Below are 12,860 nucleotides of genomic sequence, written 5' to 3'. Positions count from 1 at the left end.
TACTGTAGTTTAACTTAACTCCACCCTCCATAAGCTCCAACTCATCCAAAACTCCGTCGCCTCTATCTTCAAGCTAATCTTCATCTCCCCAAGCCCTATCCACCCCACCGTTGACAGGCAGGCTCTCGGCCTTTCTCGCCACCTTCGCTGAAGCTCCATCCCCAGAGTTCCTCCAACTCACTTAATTTTGGACCCGAGGAGAGGTTGGGCTGGGCAGGGGAAGTTTGGCGAAGGAGTGGGGTAGTGGTGGAGAAGAGGAGCCTGGAATTGTCCTTAAACTGCAGAATTATATTGGAATAGGATGATTTGGCTGTGTCAAGGACGGAGAGGTAGATCTTATGGTAGTCCCCACTAGATCTAGCTACTGCGGTGGACAAGTAGGCTGTGTTTAAGGCATATGCCTTTGGCAGCACCTCTCTGGGAGATTTTAGGGTATTGTACCAGCGGGACATGCAGTGGGGAGGAGGCAGTGTGGGATGTGATGAGGGTGTTTAGAATATTGGTTGGGAGGTTTGGAAGATGGTGACAGGAGGTAAGGTCAAGGCCTGTGTGTGTGCGGCAAAGGGCGTGGGTTCAGAGGACTCGGGGGAGGTAGAGAGGGAATGGGCATTAATTTTCTTCCAAGAGCAGGAGATAATAATATTCCTTTCATTTGATACAGCGCCTTATCAAGTCTTTGAGACGTCTCAAAGCGCTTCACAGAATATACCGCAAAGTGAATTTCTGTATATTTTTGTGGGTGAAACGTGGCAGCAAATTGTGCACAGCAGCGTCCCACAAACAGTCGTGGATTGAAGTGACCAATTTATTATTTTTTTCTAAAAGAATTATTACCCCCGGAAAACCCATCCATCCGCAAATCGGAGTGTGTTGGTGTGTGCCTCTCTCTCTTCTCCAGCCCCCAATCTCAACCCAACCAACAAGCTCCTTCCCTTCTGCAGTCCTGTAGCGTTAGAGCGCTCGCTTTGCAAGTGAGAGACCTGAGTTCAGTTCCAGGCAGAGGGCGAAACCTCGGGCAAGTTTCCTTACTCCACACAGAGCCTAATAATAATCCCTCCAAAACCAAAAACAATAATAAATTGGTCATTTTCAATCTATGACTGTTTGTGGGACATTGCTGTGCGCAATTGGCTGCCGCGTTCGCCCACAAATATACAGTCAATTCACTTTACAGTGTGTTCTGTGAAGCGCTTTGAGACGTCGAGAAGACGTGAAAAGTGCTATATCAAATGCAAGGATTATTATTAGTATTCTACACTGCGCACAAAAGGGAGTAAAACAAAACTGAAAGCAACACAGAGGCTGCACAAATGCATGTGGTGTGCAGGTCTCCTACAAGCATCAGTGAGATTGCCAGGAAGCTAAGTAAAGGAAGGGATTGGGGGGGTGGGGTGGGGTGAAGAGAAAAAANCAAAACCCCTGGTGTTTCTGGTCCACAACAAATGTGCAAGGCACCAAGCAATTTTTTGTAGGCAGAACCAGGACCGACCTCAACCGGGTTCCCACTTACTGCTGCGTAAACAGGGGCGTGTGCGTGCAGTAAGGAAACTTGCCCAACATTTCTCCCTGCCCGGGAATCGAACCCAGGTCCTCTCGCTTGAGAGGCGAGCGAGCGTTCTAACCACTGAAGCAACAGGACTCCACATGGCAGGAGAAGTTTAGGGAGACGAGCGAGTGAAATGCAGTGCACCCCAACACGCGCCACCGGTGTGTCAGACAAGATCGTGATTAACACTCGAGAGACGAGGAGAGAACTAGACTTAAAGGGTCCTGGAGTGGGATTTGACCCTACAACCTTCTGACCAGGGAAAGTCAGAGAGGGGACTAGCAATGAGTCAGACTGACACATGGGACATATTACAATGAATAGGTTTGTTTGTACTCGACTTTGCTGCTTAATCCTCCACCTCTAGGGGTACTGAGCAAGGATCAGGTCAGTCCAGGTTCTGTGGGTTTGTTTTTTTCCCCCTTTACCCCACCAAACCCCTCCAACCCCAATCCCTTCCTTGACTCAGCTTCCTGGCAATCTCACTGATGCTTGGAAGAGACCTGCACATCACATGCATTTGTACAGCCTCTGTGTTGGTTTCACTTTCTTTTTACTCCCTTTTTGTGCGCAGTGTGGAAGGGAAAGGGGTGGGTTGGGTTGGGGTTGGGGTTGGGTTGAGATTGGGGGCTGGAGAACAGAGAGAGAGAGAGAGACACACACACACACACCAACACACAGATTGTCCACTAGAGTCGATGCTGCTGCGTTCAGCATTAAAACTGGTGAGTTTCTTGGGCTGAGAAGCAGAGAAAATGAGAAACATATGGGACAGGGAGTGGAATAGAACCATTTTGGACAAGGGCAGACGTGTGGGGAGCTATTGCATTAGCTCTGCGCGAATTGCCACAGCCCTGTGAGGCTGATCCTAAAGCATTTTCGTTTGCATTTTTAGTTAAACCCTTTTTTATGTGTGTGTTTTTCTTGCATTTGTGAGTTTGCAATAACGTGGGGTCGCCCTGTGCTCAATTCCCACCCCTGTGTGTTTTTCACAGCTGCTTTTTTTTAAATGTAAATATATATATATGTGTGTGTGTGTGTGGTGTATATATATTGCTTTCTTACCAGCAACACTTATTTTTTCAACTGACTTTTTTTCTGGTCATAATATGGTGCTTTTTTTCCTTGTCTTTCTCTCTCTCTCTCTCTCTCCCTCCCCCCATCCCCATCCCCTTCCCCGCCTCCCCGGACGAAGTCTTCAAGGATTTTGTGTTAGGTTTAGAGGTTCATTTTAATGTAAAAGAAATACTGTAACGGCAACAGCAACATTTATTTCGCGCATTTATTTCGCGCCCCTCCTGGCGCAGGGTCGAGCGCTTGCCGGTGGCGGAGCACGGCATCGAGTTGGAGTAGGGGGAGGTGACCGTAGAAGGCATGGTCGAAGAGAAAGATCTTCAGGCGCGACTTGAAGACGGGGAAGGAAGGGGCAAGGCGGAGAGATAGAGGAAGAGTGTTTCAGAGTTTCTGGGCGTAGTATCAAATGCAAGGATTCTTATAATTATTATTATTATTACTATGCTTAATTTGTGGGCAGGGAGGGAAACTGTGCCGTGATGTGCAATCACTGGCGGTACAGTAATTAAAACAGGTAGGAATTGGTGTTATAATTCATCATTCTATCTCAGAATTTTCACCCCCGTCAATTCTATTCGCCCCATCCCTTGCCTCCTTCAGGACCCGTCTCAAGACCCTTCTCTTCGACCGTACTTTCGGTCACCCTCCCACCCCTACCCTCCCACCCCTCCTGATCGCAACCATCAGCTCAGTTGCGGTTCCCTGAGTGTTCAGCGCCCAGGGACGTCGCCCCCTGACGTGAAAGGCGCTGTACAAATGTAATTGGTTGTTGTTGTTATTGTTTCGCGTTTGATTCCTTTAATTCTCTTTGTCTTCCACCCGTCGTCAGCAACACTGGGCAAAAGAGGCTGTGCCAACATTACTCAGTGACCCGACAGCTGGTTTACAAAGTTCTGATTTGCTTGTGATCCTGCCACAGCCACAATGTCACTCTCCCCCACAACCCCCTCCTCCGTCAATCCTCCCCCCCTCTCTCCACCATCCCCCTCTCTCCCCCACCGCCCCCCACCACTCATTGTTCCCTCTGCTCGTTGTTTTTTTCCCCTTACGCTCCACCACGCTCCTCCTCCCCACTCCCCCCCCCCCACATTTCGCCCACACACACGCGCTTTTTATAACACAATTTCACTTCCTTTTATTCGGTTGGTAAATGTTTTCCGCCAGCATAATGCTTTGAGGGCAGGTGTGCAGACTGTCTGTGAGGCCAGAAAGTTTAAAAAAAAAAGCTATTTTCTTTTGTTAATTATTTCCATCTGCCAAAAAAATAACCTGCAGCCATAAGATGTTTGTGAAGCCCGACAATTCACTTGTACTGATCCACCACTAACTGCAGCTTCAAAAGAATTCCTTGAGTAGAGCTTAAAGCGATTAGGCTGTACAGTTTAATCCAGGGAGAAAAATATCAGATCAGATCCCAAATTTTTGTCTTCCGTTCCGACGTGGTCAAATTTCATCGCACAATTGTAAATGTGTTAATTATTGTTGACCTTCAGTAACTCTTCTCCCATGCAATTCACTTCCGGAGGGAAGAAAGAGGGAGGGAGGAACACTGAAAGAGAGAGCGAGAGAGAGAGGGGGGGAGGGGAGGGTGAGAGAGAGAGGGGGCGATAGAGAGAGAGAACGAAAAAGAGGAGGGAGAGACTATGTGAGAGAAGTAGAAAAAAGAGGGAGAGAGAGGGTAAGTGTGGGGGTGGGGGGAGGGAGAGAGAGAAAGAAAGAAGACTGTGTTTCAATGCTTCGGGATGTCCTCCTGACATGAAAGGCGCTATACAAATGTAATTGTTGTTGTTGAGAGAGAGAGCGAGAGAGGGGAGGAGGCACTGTGTGAGAGAGGGGGAAGGATGGAGCTGGATCAAATGAGGGTGTGAGGAATATGGAGATTGAGGGAGGGTGGGAGAGAGAGAGAGAGAAAGAGAAAATGAGGTCGATAGAAGGAGGGATATTTTACATAGACAGACGCACTGCCAACGTTGTCCTAAAAGGAATATGATACTCAAATCAATGTTGAGTGAGAGTATTGATGACTTTTCTTTTTAACAAAACAATTTCTTTTAGACAAAAAATCTATCCTGGATGATGGGTGCGAGTAAATCGAAACCCAAGTTGTCTTACCCGTTCCTGGAAGATGTTGCCACCATCAGCGCAGTCAAAGATTCCAAAGTCCTCTTCATCCTGCGAGGCCTGCCAGGCAGTGACAAATCCACCATCGCCAATAACATTTTGAAAAAGTATGAATCGCTATCCGTTGTCCTTTCCGCCGAATCGCACCAGATCTCACCCTTCGAGAGCTCCACTGAGGGAAGCGACGAGCGGTACGCGAAACTGGATGAGGAGATTCAACGTGAGCTCAAAGCTGAGAAGGGTGTCGTGGTGGTTGACGACACCCATCACACGAGGAAACGCTTGAATTATCTCTTTGATTCCGCCAAAGAGTTCTGCTATACTGTGGTCATCGTCCAGGCTAACAATGAATGTGGCAATCAATGCTCTGCTCTCGCCAGTAAGAACCACCCAAAGGCATCCAAGGATCAGCTGGAGGCCATGAAGGACCACCTGGAGCTGCCTCTGATACCCTATTACTTTGGCTGGTTCTTGACGAGGGTATCAGCGAAGCAGCTGGACCAGACCGGCGAGCATTTTCTGGAACAACTCGCTGAGCGACGAGAATTTTTAGAAGAATTTGTGAAATGTAGGCTTTTGTGATTGGGTTGTGAGGGCAGTTAAGATCTTAAGATGATGGAATGGCTCTGTTTTGGGTTTATCTGAGCTCCAGGTATGGCTCATTTTCTGTGTCCAATGTTCAGCAGTTATGGCCACATAGACCCGGAAAGAACCAGGTTTGAATCTCTTGAGAGAAAAACACCAGCACAGATTTAATAATAATCCTTGCATTTCAATACCGTGATAAGGCGCTATATCAAATGCAAAGATTTATTATATTTATTGCTTTGTTTCGCTGTCAAAAACCCTCAGGAAGTGCTTCACAGGATTTTACTGTAAAGCGTAGTAACCAACAATTTTCCCATTGCCATTGTTCAATGATTCATTTACCTCAGTTGATGGGTTGAATGATCTGTTTCTGTGGTGTAATATCTGGTCATATTAATAATAATCCTTGCATTTGATACGGCATGTTATCATGTCGTTGAGACGTTCATTGAAGTCTCAAATCACTTCACCCTGCTGGCTGGGCACTGGAGCTGGGGGTTTGGTAGCCAAAGAGAATGTGGTTGGTGGGGGGAAAGGTGACCTCTTAGAGATAGAGGCACTGTATTCAAATTCTGGGAGGGAAGGAGTGAGTTGGAGAGATATCGGGATAGAGTTCCAGAGGGTGGGGACAGACTGATTGAAAGTTCGCCCGTCGATATTGGGATGGATAGGACAGGTGGTGCATGAAGGTGGACATTGTTCACTGAGTGAAGGGAGAGGGTGGGTGGGTAGAATTGTAGGAGGTCGCAAAGGTAACGATAAGTAATCCTATACAGTGCCTTATCGCTTCTTCGAGACGTCTCAAAGTGCTAAACAGAGTATACTGTAAAGTGAATTGACTGCATATTTTGTGGGCGAAACGCGGCAGCCAATTGCGCACAGCAGTGTTCCACAAACAGTCGTGGAAGGGTAGTTGAAGGTGAGTTGAGGGTGTGGAGGGATTTAAAGCTGAGAACGAAGATGTTGAATTTGACCTGCGGAGGCGTGGAGCAGAACTATGAGGGGGAGTGTGGCGTTGGAGAGGTGTGTTGTGTGAATGGTGAGTGTAAGGAAAGGCGAACTCCTAACACTGTGGAAGAAGAGAAGAGAGAAAAAAAGAAACACTTTGAAAGTAAATATGTGTGGTTTTTTTNCCGAACAGATATCGACTCAGATGCCAAAGAAAACTTTAATTTGCAAGATTATTTCCAGAAGAAGCCAAGTATATTGCACTGCACCACAAAATTCTGTAATTTTGGACAAGAACCAAACTGCGAAACGTACATCAAAACAAAGGTTGGTAAATAGAAAAGCCTTCTCACCCACCATCACAATGATTCGAAGGGAACAGTGATGACGACAAGTTATACTTACATAGCGTCCCTTCACACGGGGTAGCGTCCCTGAGCACTTGACAGTGGCGGAGTCTGACCCCGAACCAGTGCGAGAGGGAGTGTGGATGTGGCCGTAAGCACGATCAAAAAGGGAGGTCTTGAATTATCTTGGGTTCATTTTTTCCCTTCCTGTCCTGAAAACTTTCCGTTGACCTTCCTCTTTGACCGTTACGATTACTCCCTCCCTGGTGTCAGACTCCGGCCACTGTTAAGCACTCCAAGATACTTCCTCGCGTGGAGAACGCTAGATAAATACAAGTTGTTGTTTTGGTAGTCATTGCTGCTCAGCAAGAGATTCCCTTCTCGCAGGGAGGGCAAAGAGAGTAAGTTTGGGCAAAATAGAGCGTTCGTGAAATACAGAGTGTTTGCCGACCTGCATTGAAAAATAACTGTTTTCCACGCCCTCTTCCCTTTCTTGTTTTAGGGCATTGAAGAACAGTTGTCCAAGGCTTTTCATTTGAAAATCACAGACCTGTTCATCACACCTCGAACAGTCGGGGCACGTGTAGTACTGACAGAAAAACAGCTTTGCTTGTGGCCAACGGACGAAAATGAGTCCAATGACAAAGAGGGAATGAAACTACCCCTTGGCTCAAGATCCCATATCACTTTGGCATGCGCTCCTCACATAAAGGCAGTACAGACAGGACGAGATTTGCTTGAGTTTTTACAGTTGGAAGCGTGCAAAGCTCAGCCCAGTTTTCATACCCCTGTGGAGGGAGGGGAGCTTTTGTGCTATGATGAGGGCAGATGGATACTCCATCTCTCTAAACACATTGAGGTGAAGAGCATATTCTCTGGGTCTTATCATAATAAAACTGCCAACTGAACTCAGTGAGGTTTAGATGGAAAGAGAAGGACATATTCTTGTGAGAAGACCTACTGGTTGGCTCACAGTTTTATAGCCATTCTGTAGCTATCAAACCGACAGGCAAAATTAAGACAACCAATTGAGGAAGGATTTGGAAAGCTATTTGACAAAGAAATCAATGTGAGAGATAAGTCTCTTAGGATTTTAGTTTTGCCTTAGGACTTGCGGATGGGTCTGTTATGTACCTTTGTAACTCGCTTGAAAATGAATTAATTGTTCTAATGAAAGTAGATCCACTTCCTCCAGTCTGCTTATAGTATAAGTTAAATCTGTAGTTTGCTTTAAGTATGTGATTTAATAAAGGGACACTGACCTTCGAAGTAAACAGCATTTTACAATTCGACTTAAATGATGTGATTTAAAAGCAAAGTAAAAAGAAAATCAGTTTAGTGTTACAATTCTAGATTTGCAGAGTTTAGTTTCTTTAGTTAGATTGTAAGTATTTCAGGTTCTTGCTGTAAAAGACTTCAGCTTCTGAACTATATAAAGCAGCTAAACATCAGACAAATGAGCAGTTGCAGCCAGAAGATGATGCTAAGCGGTTTCATTTACTTCTGCTTTTTCGCTGTGCTTGCATTTAAAAACCACCTGTATTTAAATCTCTTGATTTCTCCATCTACTTCTGAGTGTAACACAAAATGTAACATAGAAAATTTTCTCTTGTTTTGTTGTGATTATTAGCTGTTTTTCACTGTATACCAGGCCCCGATTATGGTCTGGTGAAAAGTTTGCTCAGATTCAATTGTAAACATTTATTATATTAGAATAGTACGCTTTCAGTAAATATGAAGCTTTGTATTCTGTTACTTGATAGGATCCATTGGCTAATAATAACATGGGTGAATACCACTTAAGAGCTTATGTGTGTGCATTTGAAAGATAACACATTAAATTTGCTCAATTGTATGTTTGGGCTATTTTTTTCTTTACATCCTGATAAAGGTCGACCTTGGTTTCTGTACTACTTTACTCTTTATGTAGTTAAAAAAATCCACCAATAAAATAGTTGAAACTAATGTTTTTAAGGTCAGAATCGTTCTCTCAGCAATAACAACAAAATTACATTTGTATAGTGCCATGTCCTTTCACGTCGGGAGGACATCCCCAGTTGCTGGACCCTCTCCGATGGCATTAACACAGCATTCAGAGGGACACAAAGTGGATCAACTCATGTCAGGACTTGAACTCGCATGGTATAAGTTAACGCTCCAGTGGAGTGCTGGGGGGTTTCCTAACTAGAACATATTCCCAACTACTGTTCTTCGATCCAACGTGTACTACTTTCTATCTTGCAATGTTAAATTCCATCTTCCGTAATTCGTATGGATCGTCTTCTCTCCCTCTCCAAACTGATATTGAGTTCTATCATATTAATTTGGGACGTCCTCCCGACGTGAAAAGCGCTATATCAAATGCAAGGATTATTATTATTATTATAATGGTCGCTATTCCCAAAATACTCCCATTATCACTAATAATAATATTAATAATCTGGGCATTTATACACCAATATTCTGGAGACAGTTGATAATCCATATTTAAAAAATATGTAAAAATGACGAGTTCAATTAGAAGGCAAACAATGTTTTCTTTCCGAAACATTTTAATAAGCTTTTGTATTAACAACTTTAGGAACAAGCAGAAAAAGATTGCACTGAATTTTGACTGTGTGTGTACTTTTTTTCTTCCAAAAGATCGGAGTAAAACTAGATACCGAGCATACACACACACACGCGCATGTCTGTTTAAGACCACCTTGCAAAAATGTTGTCAGTAGTCAAAAACAAAGACATTGAGTCACGACGACATTAATAATCAATCAGTTTAAATAGAAACCACACAGAATGTCCAGCCAAAGAAACAGTCTAGGTTTTTTCACATTCATCCTACCTCAGTTGTGTTAGCAGCTGAAGCTCAATGAAACATCTCCAAAGACAGATGAACTGATTGATGGCACAAGAGAAACGCCTACCGATTTTTTAAAAAAAAGTAACAAATCCACAATTACGATACCATTAACCTTTAAAGTAGTTCCAAAGTTACAGAGTTTAATATGTGTACTAACAAAAAAAAGAATTGATGCTTTAAATCAACAGGATCTTAGAACAGTGGATTGATTCCTTTGTTACTATACAAAATCCTACTTGAGTTAGGAAAACAGGAAGATAGTTCTTGGTAATTAATTACAAGGTGAAAACGTTCAATAAATCCAGTGACCTATACTGTATTTTCAGCGGCAATACTGTACTAAGTTTGCTGATGTTACCAATGAATCAATTCTCGGTGTGTTTTCTTTATGGCTTATGGAAAATACTAGTTTTAAAGGAAAAATGTAAGGTAATGTATTCCTTCATTACAAACAGTGCAGGTAATGTTAAACTCCCATTATTTTTCTCCCCCTCGCAATGGATTCGATTGTAATACAAAGAGGCAGTGACAAAAACACTTAAGTCAGGTGTAGTGAATGAAGAACATACTGAGACCTAGAATGAACTTCAACTGAAGTTTGCTGGCACTTACCTCAAGGTCACTGGGGGTTGCTGGGCTTGGCTCGCTAGATAGACCATTAAATTGGCAGCTATTTGATTTGATTTATTGTTAATTTGTCTCCCATTCCCTTCCTCTCGTCAAAGCACGACTCAAAAAATCTCTTTGACCGCGCTTTTGGTCACCCCCCACCTTCCATCCCCCCACCTGGTTCCCACCCCCAGCTCAGGTGCCCACCTCCCAGAACTGTTAGTACTCTGTGGGACGTCCTCCCAACGTGAGAAGTGCTGTATAAATGTAAATTGTATTGTGAGAACTACTTCACATTGTGGGGATGGGTGGAAGAGAGGGTAAATTAGTGACTTGATCTCAATTTAATGCAATGCAAGATTGAAGCAGAGCGTGTTGGTGATTAACCTAATGCACTCTTGCGCAGTTTCATTTCTGGTCAACGTAGGTTATATTCTTATCACTGAGCTGTCATCAATATGTGCAGAAAAGTTCCAGTTTGAATTCGACAAGAACCAGTTAATGAGCTTAATCTAACCAAATTACAGTACAATCCATTCAGTCAGTTTGATATTGCTGTCCGGCAAGCTTTCCCGCTGCTTATCCAGCTAGGACCATCCTACCCGTTAGGGCTCTGGCTTACAGGGTTAACAGGAGCTGAGTGGGATGACTCCCTGTCCTGAATGACTGGTCTACCCTTTCAGTTCCAACCGATGAGCCAGGCTGGGCTGTGCCGTCTCATCAGCAGTGCCCTGGAATATTGCGGACCCACCTGGCTCAGGAACCGAACCACCGAGACACCACCCCAGAGGGCTAGCTCGATTCTGACCTTCCATTGCCAAGCATGTCAAATTGGAGCCAGTTCAGCTCCAAGGAGATCCTGCTTAGCTTCCCCCCTAAAAGGGGGATAGTCAATCAGCAACATGTTAAAAGGCAGCAATTATCAGCTTGGAGCTAACTGCGTGTGCTCTCCCATTCATAAAAATCTCATAAGAAATGTATACTTTGAGGGGGGGAAAAAAAATTTTTTTTCCAATAAATTCACCAACTGTTTCAGTAATCAGGTCAGTCCGTTGCCAAAACTGTATCCGAATTTAACTTTAAAGCTAGCCGGCTCCTAAGGGGTTAATTCTAAGTCAGATTTCACTGAATTCTTAACCAGAATCTTTTCCTTTTGAAGTTTGTATTTTTTCTTATATATCATCATGAAACCAGTGAAGAATGGAATTTATCTACATTTTGTACACACAGGATATGTATTCCTGTTGCTATTCTGTAATATATTCTACGTACTCAGTTGAGATGATTTTTAATATAATATACAAAACATATCGCTTTAGGAGGTTTTTCACAAGAAGTGGTAGAAAGTACATCAGGAATGAGCTAAGTCATTCTCTATGATAATAGTCGTAATAATAATAATCCTTGCGTTTGATATAGCGCCTTATCACGTCCTTGAGACGTCTGAAAGCGCTTTCACAGAATATACTGTCAAGTGAATCAACTGCATGTTTTGCGGGTGAAACGCGGCAACCAATTGCGCACAGCGGTGTCTCACAAGCATTCAGACCTGTCTGGCTCAGGAACCGGTCTACCGAGACCGCCACAGAGGGCTTAGCTCGATTCAGACATTCCATTGCCTGATCGATAGAACAAATCATTTATTTACTTATTTATTTATTTATTTTGAAGGGATTATTACCCCCGGAAAAGCGATCCACCCATTGACTACTAACCGGGTTCCTACTTACTGCTGGTAAACAGAGGCGTGTGGAGTAAGGAAACTTGCCCAACATTTCGCCCTGGCCGAGAATTGAACCCAGGTTTCTCGCTTGCGAGGCGAGTGCTCGACCCAATACGCTACAAGACTCCACGATATTGCTAAGTACAGACAATCTGATCCTAGCGAGATCTTCATTTGCTTAAGGTATGTGTGTGCGTCATTAAGTTTGCAGCCTCACTGTTTAGCAGCCCAACCTTCCTAGGGCTGATAAGATTATCCTTTCGTTTTTTTTTTGGACACACAATTCTGTTTTGCACCTCCACCATATTCAATAGGTGCATGATGTCAGCTGACAAAAAGTGAATGATTCATCTATAATTTAATTGACTTTTGATAAGTCATACCAAAAGTTCAGAAAGACTTGTTTTCTCAGTAGTGTAGAAAAGTCACTATGGCGCGAAATGCTCTGTGAAAGTGAATGTTACAGTTATGAAGTGGGTTGGAAAAAGAATGTCATCCAACTTGTGACTTGTGCGACTGAAAGGATTGCTTCTTTAAGAGAATCAACACAGACACTGGCTGAATGGCCTTCTTCTGTGCTGTAAATGTCTATCGTTCTATGAGACGTCTCCACCTCGTTATTTGTACTGAGCCAAGAGGGAATGAGTAATGGATTCAGATGAAAACAGTCTGAACAGATCATATTATCTCAGGAAGGACGAAACCCGGTTTCTTCAGCAAGAAGGAGAGAAGACTCAGAAGCGAGACGTCTCAGAAAACAGCTCACTGCAACTGTCTCGGAAACACAAAATGTAAGATGGCTAACTCGGGGGAGAAGTTTGTCAGCGAGAGTTGGTAAAAACGCCTTCGATAAACTGGATACCATTTTCAGAAACATTAAAACTGATCCTCGTAACGGTAACGGATTCTGCAGTCGTGACACAACTTAACTTAGTTTGGAATTAAATTGTCCCCACGATTGTTATTCTACGAAGCAAGCCGGGGGTTGAATGTAATTTCGCAAAATTTCACAGTGGTAAATAGCTATTGTGCTGTATAATTTTTTTG

At 43.7% G+C, this 12,860-nt stretch overlaps 1 protein-coding gene across 5 annotated transcripts; it reads left to right on the top strand.

Annotated features, from left to right (window-relative positions):
• Positions 1 to 1,915: 1,915 nt before the first annotated feature.
• On the top strand, positions 1,916 to 8,589 carry LOC103183808 (2',3'-cyclic-nucleotide 3'-phosphodiesterase). Of its 5 annotated transcripts, none has more exons than XM_007901478.2 (4): positions 1,916 to 1,933; positions 4,676 to 5,309; positions 6,471 to 6,604; positions 7,127 to 8,589. In XM_007901478.2, exons 2-4 carry the CDS (start codon positions 4,694 to 4,696, stop codon positions 7,529 to 7,531), a joined length of 1,155 nt encoding a protein of 384 aa, XP_007899669.2. In that variant the 5' UTR covers positions 1,916 to 1,933; positions 4,676 to 4,693; the 3' UTR covers positions 7,532 to 8,589. The 5 variants fall into 5 exon arrangements, with proteins under 5 accessions (XP_007899669.2, XP_007899667.2, XP_007899670.2 ...); XM_007901476.2 differs by lacking the exon at positions 1,916 to 1,933 and adding an exon at positions 2,121 to 2,271; XM_007901479.2 differs by lacking the exon at positions 1,916 to 1,933 and adding an exon at positions 3,116 to 3,134.
• The last annotated feature ends 4,271 nt before the right edge of the window (positions 8,590 to 12,860 follow it).

Source organism: Callorhinchus milii, unplaced genomic scaffold (assembly GCF_018977255.1).
Source record: "Callorhinchus milii isolate IMCB2004 unplaced genomic scaffold, IMCB_Cmil_1.0 Scaffold23, whole genome shotgun sequence".
NCBI lineage: Eukaryota > Metazoa > Chordata > Chondrichthyes > Chimaeriformes > Callorhinchidae > Callorhinchus > Callorhinchus milii.
This window is presented reverse-complemented; position numbering and strand designations above follow the sequence as displayed.